This window comes from Cricetulus griseus, chromosome 4 (genome assembly GCF_003668045.3).
Source record: "Cricetulus griseus strain 17A/GY chromosome 4, alternate assembly CriGri-PICRH-1.0, whole genome shotgun sequence".
NCBI classification, from domain to species: Eukaryota; Metazoa; Chordata; class Mammalia; order Rodentia; family Cricetidae; genus Cricetulus; species Cricetulus griseus.
In genome coordinates this window covers 9760662-9777097 of record NC_048597.1, presented here as the reverse complement: position 1 = coordinate 9777097, position 16436 = coordinate 9760662, and the positions used below count along the sequence as shown (strand labels likewise).

General features: G+C 44.0%; 1 protein-coding gene and 1 pseudogene across 3 annotated transcripts in view; one reads left to right on the top strand and one right to left on the bottom strand.

Annotated features, from left to right (window-relative positions):
* The window catches only part of Map3k7cl (MAP3K7 C-terminal like), a 35595-nt gene extending 29337 nt beyond the window's left edge, over positions 1 to 6258 (top strand). For all 3 annotated transcript variants that reach the window (XM_035444433.1, XM_027412345.2, XM_027412344.2), the window contains exon 4: positions 5103 to 6258. In XM_035444433.1, coding sequence (XP_035300324.1) covers positions 5103 to 5283 — 181 coding nt within the window. In that variant the 3' untranslated portion in view covers positions 5284 to 6258. The remainder of the gene's footprint in view (positions 1 to 5102) is intronic.
* Positions 6259 to 15856: 9598 nt separating this feature from the next.
* On the bottom strand, positions 15857 to 16213 carry LOC100769723 (annotated as a pseudogene).
* Between the last annotated feature and the right edge of the window lie 223 nt (positions 16214 to 16436).

The following is a 16436-nucleotide window of genomic DNA, read 5'->3' as shown; positions in this document are numbered from 1 at the left end:
GCTTCTGCCTCCTCATATCTTAGTACATGTATGCGTTTACTATTCATGAGTGTTCAGCGCCATCGCCAGATTGAATTTTGGAAGCCTCAATTCAACACCATTTGTTATCTTTCCATTGTAAAAAAAAAAAGGAGGGAAGATCCTTCAGTCATCTTGAGGAGTCTGTTTTTCCTCTCCTATATAAATATGGGCCTCTGAACATGCAAGTACCACCAACTCAAGCATTCTTTTTTTTTTTTTAATAAAGTTTACCGTTAGCCCATCAGAGCCAAACCATCTAGAATTTTAACTTTTTCTCAATAAAAATGCTCAGTTAATTTTGCAAGCACTGAGAACCTTGATAGTGATCTTCCCACTCTCGTATTTTTGGTTGTGAGCCTAGTCTTTAACATCTGAGTCATCTCTCCACCCCAATAGTCATCTTCCTAGATCACAAAATATTTGTACCATCAATGAATCAGCTTTTTGGAAACTAAAGAATTTCCTACATTTTGAAATTAATTCCCACACACTTTTCATCTTCTCTGTCCTAACACTTCAACTTCTCTCGCTCTCCTTTTTTTTTTCTTTACAAGTAAAACTTTTCCAGGTCTGTGGCTTAAGATGAGAGCATCTGATGATCTGTGGTAGATCCTATGGGTGACTGCTGAGATTCATCACGTAGAGTGTTATGCTACAGGTTCTTAGCATCAAAGTGAGATTCCTGTAGCTATGGCCCTCCACCCCACATCCTATGACATTGAATGAGTGATAGACATGGTAGCCAGAAAAATCAAAAGCTGGGATCATATTTTGCCTCATTCATTGTAAATATTGAATTCTTCTTGAAATCATCTGTGTATAAAACAGTTTCAGTAGTTTGGTGTGCTGAGGCTTACCCATGACTAGCTAATGGATGAACATAAATGTGTCTAAATAAATAATTCCCAAACAGGAGACAGCAGACATCTTGCCTGTTTTTATTGGATGTCGATATAATTACTTACATGAAGCCAATTTGGAAATCTATCAGCCGAGCCTTCTTGATTGTAGTAAAGAAGAAATTATTATTGACATTTTCTATTGCAGAGTGATGGGAATAGTCTCACCCATTCCCTGCAGTTATAAAGTCAGTGATTCTGTGGTTAGTCATCTCTAAAAACCAAAACAGAAGACAGACAGATGGCATCAGGGGATTAACTGAAGTCAAACAAGGATTCAGGAAAACAGCCATCGTAGATGTGGTATACCCACCCCCAGGCCGTGCAGTGAAAGCCGAACTCTAGAACTAAATGGTAAAGGTGGGCAGGGGACCCCAGCTAGACCAGGGATGACCTAATTCGTGGAGGATTTGCAGCAGTTCTCTTTCTCAGCCACATGTAGGTTTTGGGATTTTTTTTTCTCTCTCATTAATTTCTTTAAGATAGTTACAAGAGAACTTTTACTGATCAATATTTAATTATTAGCATTTTCTGCTTTAACTGTGCTCAGGGACACAGAGCACTGAGCATGTAATCATGACAGGCTTGATGGCTGCCTTTTCTTATTAGCTGTGTGGCTTTTTAATTAGATGGAGTACTTTGAGTTAGGCTTTCTTTCTTTTAAGATATAAATGATCTTTCCCTGAAGTACATTTTTTTCTTCAGTTATTCATTCGTCAAATATTTATTGGGAGCCTGTTCTATTTTAAACATCTTGGAAGACCCAGAGATCAGTTGGAGCTCAAGAACTTAGTGTATGTGCCTGTGTGTTCCCCACCCTCCCCCTTGGTCCTGCTGGGTCCTTCTCTTACCATACTGGTTTTGCTCAGCTAATACCAAAGACTAAGGGAGTCTATCAGGCATAGGAAGAAAACACTAGAATTTCTCTTCTGATCTAACCTTTGCCCGTTTGGAGATCATTTTGATGGTTTCAAACAAACTGAAGATACAAAATGTGTCCTTTACTGGACTTACAATTAAAAATTTCCCTAAATGTGCTTTGTTCTTCCTGAACAATGAGGGATATTTTTTCTTGTATTGTCTAATATGACTCATGTTTAGATATATTGTGTGCATTTTGGGTTGGGTAGGCAAGGCCACAGATACAATGCATGTTCCTCAAGGGCACGTGGTACCTGTTTGTCTCCTCAGTAGTGACAGCAATGCTGTTGATTGGCTTGAAGAAGTTACCCAGGTTTGTCCACTTTTCTACCCTTTGCAGGACAAGTGAACATGTTGCTTCTCATCAGCTTTTCTTTCACCCACTTGTTCTAGTGCCCGGCGTTATCTCATCACAGATCCATATTTGAGAATGCTTTATAATACGCAGAATACACTAACACGTACTTAATTCACCACAGTATGCATTTGTTGAACTAGTTTGGATTTGTGTCCAAACGTGTGTGTGTGTGTGTGTGTGTGTGTGTGTGTGTGTGTTAACTAGTAGTAATTATTCTTTTTAGTTCTTAAGGTAGGGTGTCTCTATGTAACCTAGCTGACAACAAGTCTCTGCCTCAGGCCACCCAGGGCCAGGATTACAGGCATGCATCCATTACATCTAATTTTTAACTAATAGTCTTAAATGCTCAAATGGTTTAGGAGTTATAAATGAACAGGTCAATCATGTCATCTTCTATCTATGGGTTATTGGAACATTACAGATAGGGTTTGTGATCAGAAAAGGTTCTTGCTCTAGTCTCCCTGACTTATTTCCAATATAAACATAAATATTGTTATTTGTAGAAATATATTTTTCCATTCTTCTATTTATCTTATATAGTATCAGGCTAGTGTAAGAAGAAAGAGAAAATACTTTCAGGAATGTGGTTCTTCCTGTGCAGGGGTCTACATCCATGATCCAACCAACTGTACATCAAGATGCTGTGTAGTTAGAGTGTGTTCCTTGTCCCATTTTTCAAATAATACAAAATAGCATTTTAATTTTTTTCACATAGCATACATGTGGTATTAGGCATTGTAAATTATCTAGAAGGATACGTGCAGGTTACATAAAAATATTATGCCATTTTATTTGAGCATCAGCAGATCCATGGGAGACCTAGATCCAATGCCTGATGGGTGTTAAGGTCCTACTGTGTAAGTGTGAGGACTAGAGAAAGACATGGGAAATAATAGCCTTAGGATCCAACCCAGGGTGTGGAGCATGCCTGGTAAGCTCTGCCACTGAACTCCAGCTCCAGCCCCTCATGAAGATTTGTTAAACTGAGATCTACAGAAACAAAGGAAGCTAAGCACTGAGTTCCAAGGGCAAAGATCCAATAAGAGACAAAGTAGCTCCCTCCACCCCCACAAGACAGAAGGCAGGGCCTTAGTGTGTACTGTATTAGTAACTGATGGCCTTTTCATTCCTTTGTAAAATAATAGTTTTAATAACTTATTGTACTTTTTAAAAAACTTTGATATTTGCTCTCTCAGAAACAGAAATGCATCACTGTTTTGACTTTTAAGCAGCCAACACTTAATTTGTTGTACTTAACAAAAAATAAATCATGTAGTTGGCATTTTCTTTGGGCCACCAACCAGCTCCCAAATAAAGACACAGAGACTGATTATTAATTATGAATGCTCAGCCTTAGTTTAGGCTTGTCCTACTAGCTAGCTCTTTAAACTTCATTTAACCATTTAACCTGTTTCTATTCATCATGTTTTGCCTTGGGGCTTCTTACCTTTCTTTCATTCTGTATGTCTTACTCTCCTGCTTCCTCCATGTCTTTCCGGCTAGCCCCTGGTGTCTCCCTGGTATTTCCCTTTCTTCCTTCCCCCAGCCTAAATTTCCCCTCCTGGTTACTCTCCCTGCCCAGAAGTTCTGCATATACCACCTCCCTCACTATTGACCATTCAGCTTTTAATTAGCTCAGTCAGGGGCCTTAGGCAGGCAAGGCAAGACAGCAACACATCATTACATAGTCAAACAAATATTCTGCAACTTAAACAAACGCAACACATCTTTACATAGTTAAACAAATGCAACACATTTTTTGCATAGTTAAACAAATATTCCACAATAAGATCACAGGACAGTGATATGGCTTGGCAGGTGAAAGCCACATTGGATGTGTCTAATGAAGGTGCTAAGTAAAAGGTCCTAAAACTTATAACTGGGATAGATTAAAACACAAACAGAAGACCAGTACTTAGGTATTGTAGTTCACAACTATAATTCCAGCACTTGGGAAGCTGAGGCAGGAGGATTGCTATACATTTTAAGGTCACCCTGGGCTACATAGTGAGTTCCAGGCCAACTTGGGTCTGTAGAGTGAGGTCCTATCTCATCCACTGTTGATGTAATTGTAAATTACTGCAACCACCATGGAAACCAGTGAGAGGCTTTAAAAAAAAAAAAACAACTAAAAATAGAACTAGCTATGACCTGGTTACCTCTCCTGGGCACATACCCAAAGGACTGTCTATTTTGCTATAAAGACACTTGCCTGTCCATGCCGATCATGGCTTTTTTTTTTACAATAGCAAGGAAATAGAACCAGCTTCTATGCCACAAGCAGATACACAGATAACGAAAGTGTGGTTCATAAACACAGTGGAGTTTACTCAATGAAAAATGAAATTATGAAATTTTCAGGCAAATGGCTGGAACTGGAAAGCATAGCAAGCCATGTAAGCCTGGTTCAGAATGCTGTGAGTCCTAACTACCCAGGCTCAGAAGGACAAGCACTGTGTGGGTCCTAACTTCTAACTGTTAAATACACAAATCCAGGAGGATGTAAATGCTTAAAAGCATTTTTAAGGGATCTGGAAAGTGGCCCCTGAGAGTGGAAGAAAAGGCTGTCAGGGAAGTGTGGAGAAGACAACAGAACAAAGCGGAAGGGTCGCCTGGGGGCCGCAGGGCACTGGGAGAAAGAGCGAAGGGAGATGAGGGGACAGTGAGAAATGTATGAAATTCCCATGTGGAAGGAAACCTGTTGCTTTGTGAGCTAATAAAAATAAATAAATAAAGATACCTGAAGAAAAGGGAAGAGAAAGAAAGCAAGAGGGAAAAGTAAAGGTGTGTCATTGGCGGCCAGAAGGGGACGTGCACTCCGAGAAGAGCTGAGTGAGGAGTGCAGATTGCTAGGTATGTTTGCAATGACGCCTGTGCTTCCTGCCCTGTGCCCTGACTTTCAGAAAGGAGCTCATCGCTAAGCTGGACCAGGCAGAAAAGGAGAAGAGGGATGCTGCTCAGCTGGTTCGAGAGTTTGAGGCTCTGACAGAGGAGAACCGGACGCTGAAGATGGCCCAGTCCCAGTGCGTACAACAGCTAGAGAAACTCAGAATCCAGTATCAGAAGAGGCAAGGCTCCTCTTAACATCAGCCGATGAAATGTGAGCACACAAGGTTTCTGGCTGCTATGCGCCAGCCAACAAGATTTGTATCTTAAAGGGACAGAGAGCAAAATCTGCTGCTTCTCTTTGTCACCCACATGGCAAATGTCTAGAATGAGTTTAGTGCTGCCTAGCTTCCAGCTTGAAAGAGGGATATTTTATTTTAATTGAGGCCATTAATACAAAGCTATCACCACCAGTGTATATTTTCAGAGGTCAGAGTTCTTTTCCAAAGATTTATATATACATATATATATTTCTTAGTTAGAAAGATATGATCATACTATACATTAGAGTAGAAAATAATAGAAATAGGATATTGACTGGTCCCACTGAAAATCATGAGCCATAAAACAAGCCAGCAGGATGTTCACTGTAGTTTCACATCTGGGCATTTTAAAATTTTAAAATTTTAAAATTTTATGCCTTTTCATCTTTCAAGTCTGCATATTTCAATGGCAAACCATAGAAACTTCTTTCCACATAAGTGAAGTTGGTTGAGTCAGATGTAATTCTCCAGTGATTGATTGTCCTAAGAATAAATGGTTTCCTAGCCTGAGTGCTTTCTCATGAAAATGTTAGCAGCCATCGTGTGCATGCCCAAAGCTCACTGGCCAGTGTTGACTTGCTGTGTTATAAAGAATCAAGGCGGCTGCGCTTTCTTCACTCCGTGTTAGCGCGCACTGGATACATTCGCCCTGGCTGTGTGTGTCTGGGGGATCTGGGCCTGGGGAAAGTGGAAAGAAACCCTTCAGACACTACTTGGTTGAGTGTCTGTGGAAGACCAGTGGAGTGTTTGGGGTTCCGGAAATGTGTTAGATCAGTAGGAACCGACAGGAATGTGCTTGTGAATTCAGGGGTAAAATGATTTCCCTTCGTTCCAGCAACCACACTTTCCCACCCACTGTTCTGTGTCCATTTCTATTTACAAGACTTCTTTTTCATTAAACATGGATCAAAAGTGCAGCCCCGTGTCTTGCTTCGTTTTTAAGTCCTTTGTGCTAAGAGTTGCCCTGGTTAGAATTTATTCTCAGCTGTGTGTGCTGAAAATGAAGTGAAGTCCTTTTCTAGGCAAACACTTGGGGTTCTCGTCTAAAATACTCAGAACACTAATACTGACTACAAGGTCCTAAAATACTCAGAGCACTAATGTAGGGAGTAATCCCTCATACCTATAGTGCTGACCACGCCCTTTTGAGCGTGCTCACAGGTACATAGAAGGTGGGATAAAGAACTATGTAGGAGGCGCTGGCTCTCTTTTAGGGTTTGAGTAGGGTCTTGAAAGGTTGGCGAGACTAACCTGGGTTTTCGGTGTTAGTAATCTTCCACAACAAAATACCAATATTATTCTTATTACATATCCTGTTATATTTCTGTTACACACTAATACTGCCTATGAGGTCGTCCTAAAACTAGAGCACTTGTACTGACTATGAGGCACTAAATGACCATAGATACAGACAGTGGTTCCCAACCAGGCGTGATGCCTACCTAGGGGATATTTGACAGTGTCTAGAGACATTTCTTTCCTTTTGAAAATATATTTTTTATTTGTGTGTTTGTGTGCATGCATGTGTGTTTGCATGTGCATGCATGTGCGCAAGGGCTAAGGTGCCCATGTGGTTGTCAGAGGACAACTTTTGGATCACTTCTCTTTTTCTACCGTGTAGCTCTTTGGGGTTGAACCCAGGTCCTCAGGCTTGGCAGCAATCACTTGCTGAAACATCTTGCTTCCCCTTTTCTTTGGTTGCCACAATTAGGGTAGAGAACAATACTAGTATGGAGGCCAGAGCCCAAGAATGAGTTATCCCATTCAGTGACATGTCTACTGGACAAAGAGTGACGTTTCCTCATGCTGAACAAATCACTGGGTCTCTTGGGCACAGACTGGGAAGCCAGGGGCTGATTCGTGTGTGGTTCAGAGGCTGTGAGGCCTCCCTCCCTCTTACAGAGATGAAGCTTTTTCTGCAGGTCTTTACCGCTGTGAAGCCGGAAGACCTTTTGTTGCTTTAATATTTGACCCAAAGCAAAAGCAAACAAACAAAACTCTGTGATTCTGGCTAGACCCTGTTTTTGTTTGTTTTGTAGTAACTGTGAAGCTTAGAAGTACTAACAGGAAGGAGATCTTACCATATTTACATAGTTCTAGGGCTCACAGGATGGCAGAAGAGTGACTCACTAAGCTTCACACACTGGGTTTGAGCTCAGTCACCGCATACATCTTTAGAACTCAGCAGTCATGACCTAATGCAGAGGATGAAGGGCAGGGAAATAGGGCCTAAGTCCCCACTCTGGCAGGAGGGATATTAGAGCAGGTAAAACTGTTGAGATGTGCCTTAGTCAGTGTTCTATTGCAGTAAAGAGACACGGTGACCACAGCAACGCTTGTAAAGGAAACCATTTAATTGGGGCTGGCTTACAGTTCAGAGAGTTAGTCCATTGTCATCATGGCAGGAAGAGTGGCAGCGTGCAGGCAGACATGGTGCTGGAGAGGAGCTGAGAGTTCTTCACCCAGACTGGCAGGCACAGGAAGGGAGATACTGGGTCTGACTTGAGCATTTGAAACCCTAAAGCCCACCACCCCCAGTGACACACCTCCTCCAGCAAGATCACACCTTCTAATCCCTGTCAAGTAGCTCCACTCCCTAATGACCAAGCACTGAAACCCATGAGGGTTATTCCTATTCAAACCACCACAGGATGTCACTTGGGTTATGGCCCAGAATCGTAGTATGAATAGCACTTGAAACCCTGCTGGTCTCAATGAGAACCTTTACCCAATGTTTCCAAAATATACATATTTGTTCCTCTGAAGCAAACTTTGCCCTGAGTGTATGTGTTTTCTGTAGATTCTGGTTTATTAAAACATGAAATATTAATGGGGGTTGCCCTTCTATGTGCTGTGAATATATGTTTCTCTTATTGGTTGCTGAATAAAGCTGTTTCAGCCAATGGACAGGTGGGAAATCCAAACAGGGATTAAAAGAAATAAAAAAAGATAGTAGGCAGAGTCAGGGAGATGCCATGTTGCTGCCAAGGAAGCAAGAGATCCGGAATCATCAGTAAGCCAAGACCATATGGAGATACACAGATTAATAGAAATGGGCTAATAATTAATAGAGAGCTAGCCAATAAGAAGCCTGAGCAATAGGCTAAACAGTTTATAATGAATGTAAACACCTGTGTGCTTATTTGGGACTAAATGACTGTAGCACTGGGCAGGACAGAAACTTCCATCTACAAAACATCTATTTTATTGCATGTCTGAGAAAGCTAAAGGCAGGGTTTGTCATTCTTTTGACAACCTCCCACACATCTTACGGCGTATTACCCGGCTACCACAGACCACGAGAATTTGCCATCTTCACATTAGAAAGCCACGGTATAGTACTTGCCTGGTGAAAGGGGAAAACTAAACTAAAAGGCTTCACTTCCAGGAATGAAGGGACCAGACCCTCACTCAGTCTCTGCTTTAGCAGCCATGACAGGCTACAGAAAAGACACTTAGGCCTGTAACACAAGGAAACTCCAGATCCTCTGGCCTCCCGGAGCCTAGGGCCAAAACTGAACATAAAGAAATTCCAGATCCCCCATCCCATAGCCTCCTAGGTACTTGGGTCCTGGGAACTGTTTAGCCACAAAAGAAACTCCAGAGGAGACCAAAACCTTCCCTATAGTCTCCAGAATACAGTTCTAAAAACTATTGGTATCTATGAACAACAGGCCACCTGCAAGTAACAAGACAAAGCCATAGAAACCACAGAATGTCCCCTCTCAGCACTGACCAATGAGAATACCTGGTACACAGGTATTTCATGCCAAAATATGACTTTGAGAAATTTTCCTGATTGTTTCCAAATGTCAACCAATCAGAAACCAACTGGTACCTTACTGATGTAATCCTGTAACTTTTGTCTTTAAAACCTAGCAGTAGACAGGGAACTTCACCCCCTCTGGAGGCTGCTGTATCAGCTTGCTAGACAGGGTCCCTCCCTCGGTAGGATAGACAATTTAATAAACCTTGTGCATTTGCATCAGTGGTCTGTCTCCTTTTTTGGATCTTTGTCTCTTTGGGGATCCTTGTGACTCAGCACAACACCTGGCACTGAGTGAGACCCTGTGGTCAACCCCCAGCGACACAAAAAGGAAAAGTAGAAGGAAAGATATAGCAATATTGTTAATATTACAGAACGTCAAAAGTCAACACAGAGACCTTATTAGTCATAGTGTGAAGGTGTTTGCCTTAGAGCTAGAATTAAAGAAGGGTGAAAATCTCATTATACTTTGCAATGACTCTACTAAACGATCTGCTATTCCTGGGCCATTTAGTTTGTGCAGACATGAAAAGAATGCGATCAAATATGGCCGGCGGCCAAATCTATTGGATCTGGCAGAGCTTGTTTCCCTAAGTCACAGAGGGCTTGGGTACATTATCATCAATTCCATATGAACAAGGAATAGAAGGGACTTGAAATTCAAATGCAACTTACCCCCCCCCCCCAATCTATTACACACTTAACAAATCCGGCCACATCAAAATTAAGGCTGCAAAATCAAAATTAAGGTTCCATAGTTTACCCCAAATTCTCTCGATCTAGGATTCAGTTAAAAAGATACCACCACCCCCACTTCCGCTCATGTCACCCCTACATCCCCCATCTCTCTGTCCTTGCCTCCCATCCCTTACTCCTCCAACCCCTCCCTCCTCCCTTCCATCCACTCAGCATCACTGGGCACCTACGCACTTTCAGGCCTCTGGCAGAGAACAGTGGGAGTGGTGTGTGTTGGGGGTCCTGTTGTAAGGACTCAGGCATGATGCTGGCCTGCCCCTGTCACCTGGCAGAATGCACTCAGGCAGGACCCTGGTCAGCCCAGGGTTCCATCACTACAGAGGTTCAAAGGACCCCTTTAAAAGAAATACCCCTGGCCACTTACACACTCTCTTTTTCTTGCTGTTCCTCTGGGGCAGACAGACTTTTCTGTCTCCCTCTTCTCTTCTGTCCTCTCTGTGTCTCTGTGTCTCTTCACCTCTTTTCTGTTTCCTTCCCCTCTTTCCCTTTCTAATAAAACTTCTCACTTAAGTTCTGTCTGTCTGGCATGTTTGTTCCCCAGCCTTGGTCACCCTCACCTGCCATGGAATCCACCAAGTTTCCCCTCTCTTTATACCTATTCCCCCAAAATTCTTAGTCTAGGAAAGAAGACATATATTTACTTAAGTAATCGTGTAAGGCAGCTTAAAATACTTCTTAAAAAAATTCCCTCAAAAAGTGGAAACCAATTCTTCTCCCTGATAGTATGAATCTGACTTAAAAATGTGTTTTTAATAAGTATGTAGGGAGTGGGCCAGACTTGAAGACAAAGCCGGAAGGCATGGCTTGCCTTCCCTGTCCTTTCTTCTGGGGTGAGTATGCTGCTGGGCTGTGAAGAATCAAGGTGGCAGTGGAGAGGCCCAGGGCTTAGAATTGATGGCCTTGACAATGGCCAAAGAAAGGAGCAGGGCAGAGCCTCCAGCCCTAGGCACAACTTCAGGTGGCTACAGGCTGCCAGAAGCTTATCAGAGACTGAGCCAGAACCACCTGGCAGGCTGCTTCCAGCTCCTGGTTCCTGGGAAGTTTGCGACAGAAAATGCTTGTTGCTTTAAGCCACTAAATTTGGGGTGATTGATTAAGCAGTAGAAGATAAGGTTTATGCCAAACAGGGTGAGAGCCAAACAGGAAAAAGATAGCATTTATGAGTGCATATAAAAAGGATGTAGGCATGAGATGAGGACTCTTTGGTGGCTCGGCAATGAGTAATGAGATAAGATCTGATGCATGAGTAAGAGCTACGGAGGCAGAGAAGGAGATGGAGAAGCTCCAGACCACAAAAAAACCAAAACCCCCACAGACATGCAAAGGCCCAGCGCTACTTTAGAGACTGGAGGGTAGGCCAGTGTGGCTGGGGTTAAGGTAGGAATTTAGAAGATGGCATTAGGTGACCTGCATGAGCCACACCTGAGGAGCCACTGGTAACTGAAGGCTGACAATAGATGGCTGTAGGCCATGTGCCTACCGGCAGCACTGAATGGACTCCGTGTTTCTTGTTTGTTTGTTGGAAGTTGGAGGGAAAGAAAGAACTGGAGGCCATCGAATGGGGGATGAGTTTGATCAAGCCACATTTTATGTATGAAATTCTCAATACAGGGGAGTTTTTGTTTTGTTTTGTTTTGTTTGGTCTTAATCCTAACAGGAAAATGGCACTATGTGTGTTACGTTACAAGGGTAACACAATCACTGTTAGGATGGTGGATTTTAAAGGGTTTCCTTTTACAATTTACCTCATTTTAGGCTACTTAGAAGGCTATATAGAATTATTTTGTAGTATCTATATTTTGATGGAGGGATGGATGATAGGTAGAAGACAGAACTGAGGTGTATTTTATAAAGTCGTTTAATGAGTATGCTTCTTAGAATAAACTAGCCTTTAGCAATATCACATTGCCTAGCAGAATGACAGTCTTGAGTTTGTCTCTGTTGTTTCCATTATCATGTTGCATGTGGACACACCCATAGTTTTGCTGTTCATAAAAGGTCCTACCTCACCTTCTCGGATGCTGGGATTCCAGGCTTGCACCACCCCCTGCCCCACCCTTGACACACCCAGCTGTCATCTTTGCTGTTCTTGAAGAGTGATGACCATCAGAGTAGGGAACACGGACACCGTCAAACATGAGCATGGGAAGAAGGTACAAGAGTGCAAAGGTGCAGATGAGTTTAAGGTCAGCCTCGGTCAGTGAATCCAAGTCTGCCTGGGCTAAGGAAACACCCCAGTGTTGACAGCATTGCTCTTCGGTTGCTCTGACCCCCTCCCCACTGTACCCTCTTCTTACTAAGGTGGGGGTGCTCTTTTGTTTCCCCTGGTATAAGCAAGTTATCGTCTTGGGGGAGAGGAGAGTGTTGCCGTGAGATGTTGGAAACGCTGTGTTCAGGTCTCTCATGCGTGTCTGTTCCAGCAGCTCTGAAGACCGGCAGATAAAGGTTGCTTTTACGAGGGCTGTTTACTGAGGCTCTGATTGTGCCATGAGGTGATCGTGTGAGTCACACACACTGGCACACAGAGTTTTTCCCTCAGGAGTTGGACTTTCACAGGTATTGTGAGCAAGGAAGGTCAGGAATGACATTCAAGACTGAGTCAGGGTGTCCAAAGGAGGAATCAAAGTTTCTGGAGCCAAGACAAGATTCCAGGATGGCAGGCCACTACCATGCCACCAGACCTGCCTGGGCAGTGGCTCTTCTCTCAGGTCAGAGTCCTGAGAAGGCAAAGATAGAGAGACTTTGGGATGAGGTACAATTGCATGAGAAATGCACCCCCTCTGCCTCCCCCACCTTCCTCCCACCCCAGCTTAACTGCTGTTCACATCTCATACCGACATGACTCACAATCCCCAGCAATCTCCAAAACACCACAGATACTACAGTGATTTGATTATTTTAAAATAGCTGGTTAGGGGAGAGCATGCGGGTAAGGGTGAGAATTTTCGGATGGCTTCTTTTGTTTGTTTTGGTTTTCCATGTAAATTGCTTCATGTCTAAGTGTTCTGCAGACAGTTTCACAACCACACCCCAGGCCTTCCTGCATTCTGACGAGGGGCACTGAACTTTTGCTGGTCTGATCTCAGACCCCAGGCATGAGGCGAGGCTTACCCAACTACCTCCAGCCTGTCATGAGGTCTACAGGCAAGAATTCTCCTTTTCTATAGAGATTCACTGACTGCACTTAAAAATCCTGGTACCCAGGCTTTGTTGATTCCCCATGGAGGCCTTACCCTATCTGAGGCGTGGATGGGGGCATTGTAGAGAGGTGGGACGAGCAGGAGGAGGAGAGGGGAGGGGAGGAGGGGACCTGTGCTTGGTATGTAAAAGGAATAAAAAATTTAAAACAGTACTGGTCCCTGTTATTTATTCTTTTGTTTAAATTAGATGTAAAGAAAAGGAGGCAGATGAGACGACATATTAACCGGTTTATTATAGGCCCGGCAGAGTAGGGAGACTAAGAGAGAAGAGAAACAGGGTAAATGGCTGACCGCCAGGGCCGGTCTCCATAGAGAGGCAGAGAGAGCATAAAGATATAGAGAGAAGAGAAGAGCAGAAGCAGAGAGAAGAGTAGAGAGAGCATAAATGGGCAGGGGTCTGTCTTTTAAAGGGGTCCTCTGCACCTGCCTGCAGACTTAGTTCCCACGAACCCTGGGCTGACCAGGGTACTGCCTGTTCCACCAGGTAACAGGGGCAGGCCAGCATAATGCCTGAACCTTTCAGTCCCCACCTCCAAGGTGACAGCAACCATTCAGTCTAAATGTGGCATTGAGGATGCTGGTGACAACACCAGCCAGAACAGTCACATTTTACGTTCAGCCTATGCAGTGGACAGGGCATTTGTGGGTCTCTGATTCATTCAGAAATGGGGTGGGGTTGGGGAGGTCCTCTTTATGGCTCTCCAGTTGCTGGAACCCCAGTGTGTGACTTTCTGTCAGCACCAGGAGTGAGTTTGTGATTTAGGAGTGAGGTTGAGATTGGGAATCTTGGCTGTCCATATGTCACATCAGGAAATTCAGGGTCTGGATAGGGAGAGGAGTACAGTCACAAGGGGTGATCAAGGACAACCCCAGGGGGGGACTGTTTAAAGAGCAGGGTGTAGAGCCAGGGAAATCAGAAGGGCTGTGCAGGCCTTGGGGCTCGAAAGGCCCCAGGGCTAGGGCTGGCTACCAGGGAAAGCTTCTTGACCTTCAAGGGTGAACAAAGGAGGAAGCTGCATGAGGACTGTGCTTGAGCTGAGTCTATGGGAGAGGTTCCCTACCCCACCCTGGCACTGACTGGCCTCCAGAACGTGACCTTGGGTGGAGTGGAGTCCCAGCTTATCAGGGCTGTGCAAAGAGAAAAGGAGAAGATGAATATCTGTCTCATTCCCGCCCTTTGCCTTCTTCTCTGGGTGGTTCCCATTGGCCAAGCCCAACAAGAAGCAAGAGGGGCCAGGAGCCTGGTTGCTAAACCCAAGCAGCTACTCGACTGGCCACTGAGCAAGGTGAAAGATGTGGTGAATCCGTAGCACAGACCAACTCCAACAAGGGCACTGTCTTCAGTGGCAAGGAACCACAACAGGCTCGCAAGGAACCACAACAGGATCCAGCTGCTCCCAGCCGCGGTGTCCATTATAATTCCTGGACCAGTGAGGTTGAGTTAGGAGGACTACAAGGGGAAGGAGACACTTGCAAGAAGCAAAGCAAAACAAACAAAAAGGCAATGCTCAGGCTTGTCACTCTCGATCCTGTGGCAGACTTAGCAGTGGAGCGTTGTTAAATACACAAGTCTGAATGAAGACAGCAACAGATGCTCTTCCAGACATCAGGGTAGGGTTGCCAGAGAAAATACAGGCTGTCCAGTTGTTAGACCCCCCAGAAAACTCAGGTATCCGGGATCCCAGGCCACGACCTCGGTCACCCCAATCACCAGGTGGGTTCGAGAGCTTGCTGCAAACTGCATGAGGCTTTATTGTAATTTAACGAGCTAACCCCATGTTAGCTCATGTCTTTCATCCACCCGCCATGGTGGATGGCTAGCAAAGACAACTCCTAGGGGCTCCCGAGAGATCTTGTAGGACAGTGTAAGGGGAGTGTCTAGGGCTATGCACAGGCTCAGGGTTGGTGTGCCTCCAGGCTTGGAGGGCTTGCCCTGTGTTGATTGGCCAACTGGTTGTTATGGCCCATAGGCCCTCCCAGGGTGGTTGCTATGCTCTGTGTGTCATTGCTGTGCGCTTGTCATAAAGCATAGCACCACCAGCTAACTTCTGATTGGTTCCTTGTCATGAGGCAGGCATCTGACCTCTAAGTGACCAAGACAAGGTTCTGGCAAGCACGGGTTACTGTCATGGCTGTTGAAATGGGGGGCTGGTCCCTTCACAGTGAAATCCCAGGATCCACAGGGACAACAGCTAATGCTTTTAGTATAATTATGTCCCCAACTTTGCCTGGGATATATCTATGCCTTTAGACCTTACTGTTCATTTGAACCCCAATTTTAACTGGCTAGTGTACTGTGAAATCAAACAGGAAAACATAACCTGTAGGTTAAGAGTTCTGTTTTCAGTTAAGATAGTTAAGTTCCTGTTTGTCCTGGGTTGGTTTGACTCATCTGTACCAGATGTGCCTGATCACATGCGGGTGGGAGGTACACGGGCAGGAAATACGTCAGGATGTACTCTTTCCTTGATTGAATGTAGTGGGAGGTACACAGGCAGGAAGTAGTCAGGATATGTGCTTGCCCCGGATTGGAGCTAATGGGAAATATGGTGGCCTTGTGATTTTGGCTTTTTTTTTTTTTTTAAATAAAGCCAGACAATACAATCCACACTTTATTCCAATCAATCACATCTCTAGCAAGATCAGCTTTTTTTTTCAAGTTTCAAGTTCTAAACAATTAACAACCCATTCTGTAAAATAGATTGAAAAACTATGACCGAAATAAGACAAAGATTTAACACATTATCAAAATGAATGGTCTGTTGCTAAAAGCTGAAACATTTCCGTCAGTAGTAACCATAGGGAGGCTTCTGGTTGTGACCATATTGTTTGTACTGTTGTTGATAGTAAGTCTCTTGTCTCTACTGTGGATAATTGTTACCCTATGATCGTCCATGCCACTGATTTGATCAACTGTCACTTGGCTACCCTCGTCTGTCATCCCTACCTCTAAACTGTCTGTTATCTGGCAGCCAGTTGCCTCTATTTCTTTGGTTACCACCAGCTCTGCTGTTCCCTTCCTGAGCAATTTGGAGGGGATTCAGGAGGACGTTTGAAGTATCCCCGTACTCTTTGTCATCTTGTGTGAATGTGCTTGCAAATATCTCTTCAAAATTTGGAATCACTTCAGGAGTATCACTCATTTTGAAATTCTGTACAATTTTTAAGATCCCTCCTCAGGACGCCCTGTGGTGTCCTCAGATGTCCACACAGCAGCACCCCACACAGCTCTCCAAGGTAACCAAATGCGCAGGAAAATTTTGATCTTTTTAAGCCTCTGCAAAACGTGATTCTTGGCCAGTGTGTAATTAAAGCTTGCTTCAAGTTTGGCTCAAAATCGTGGTAGTTGTCTTATTTTCAATTGGT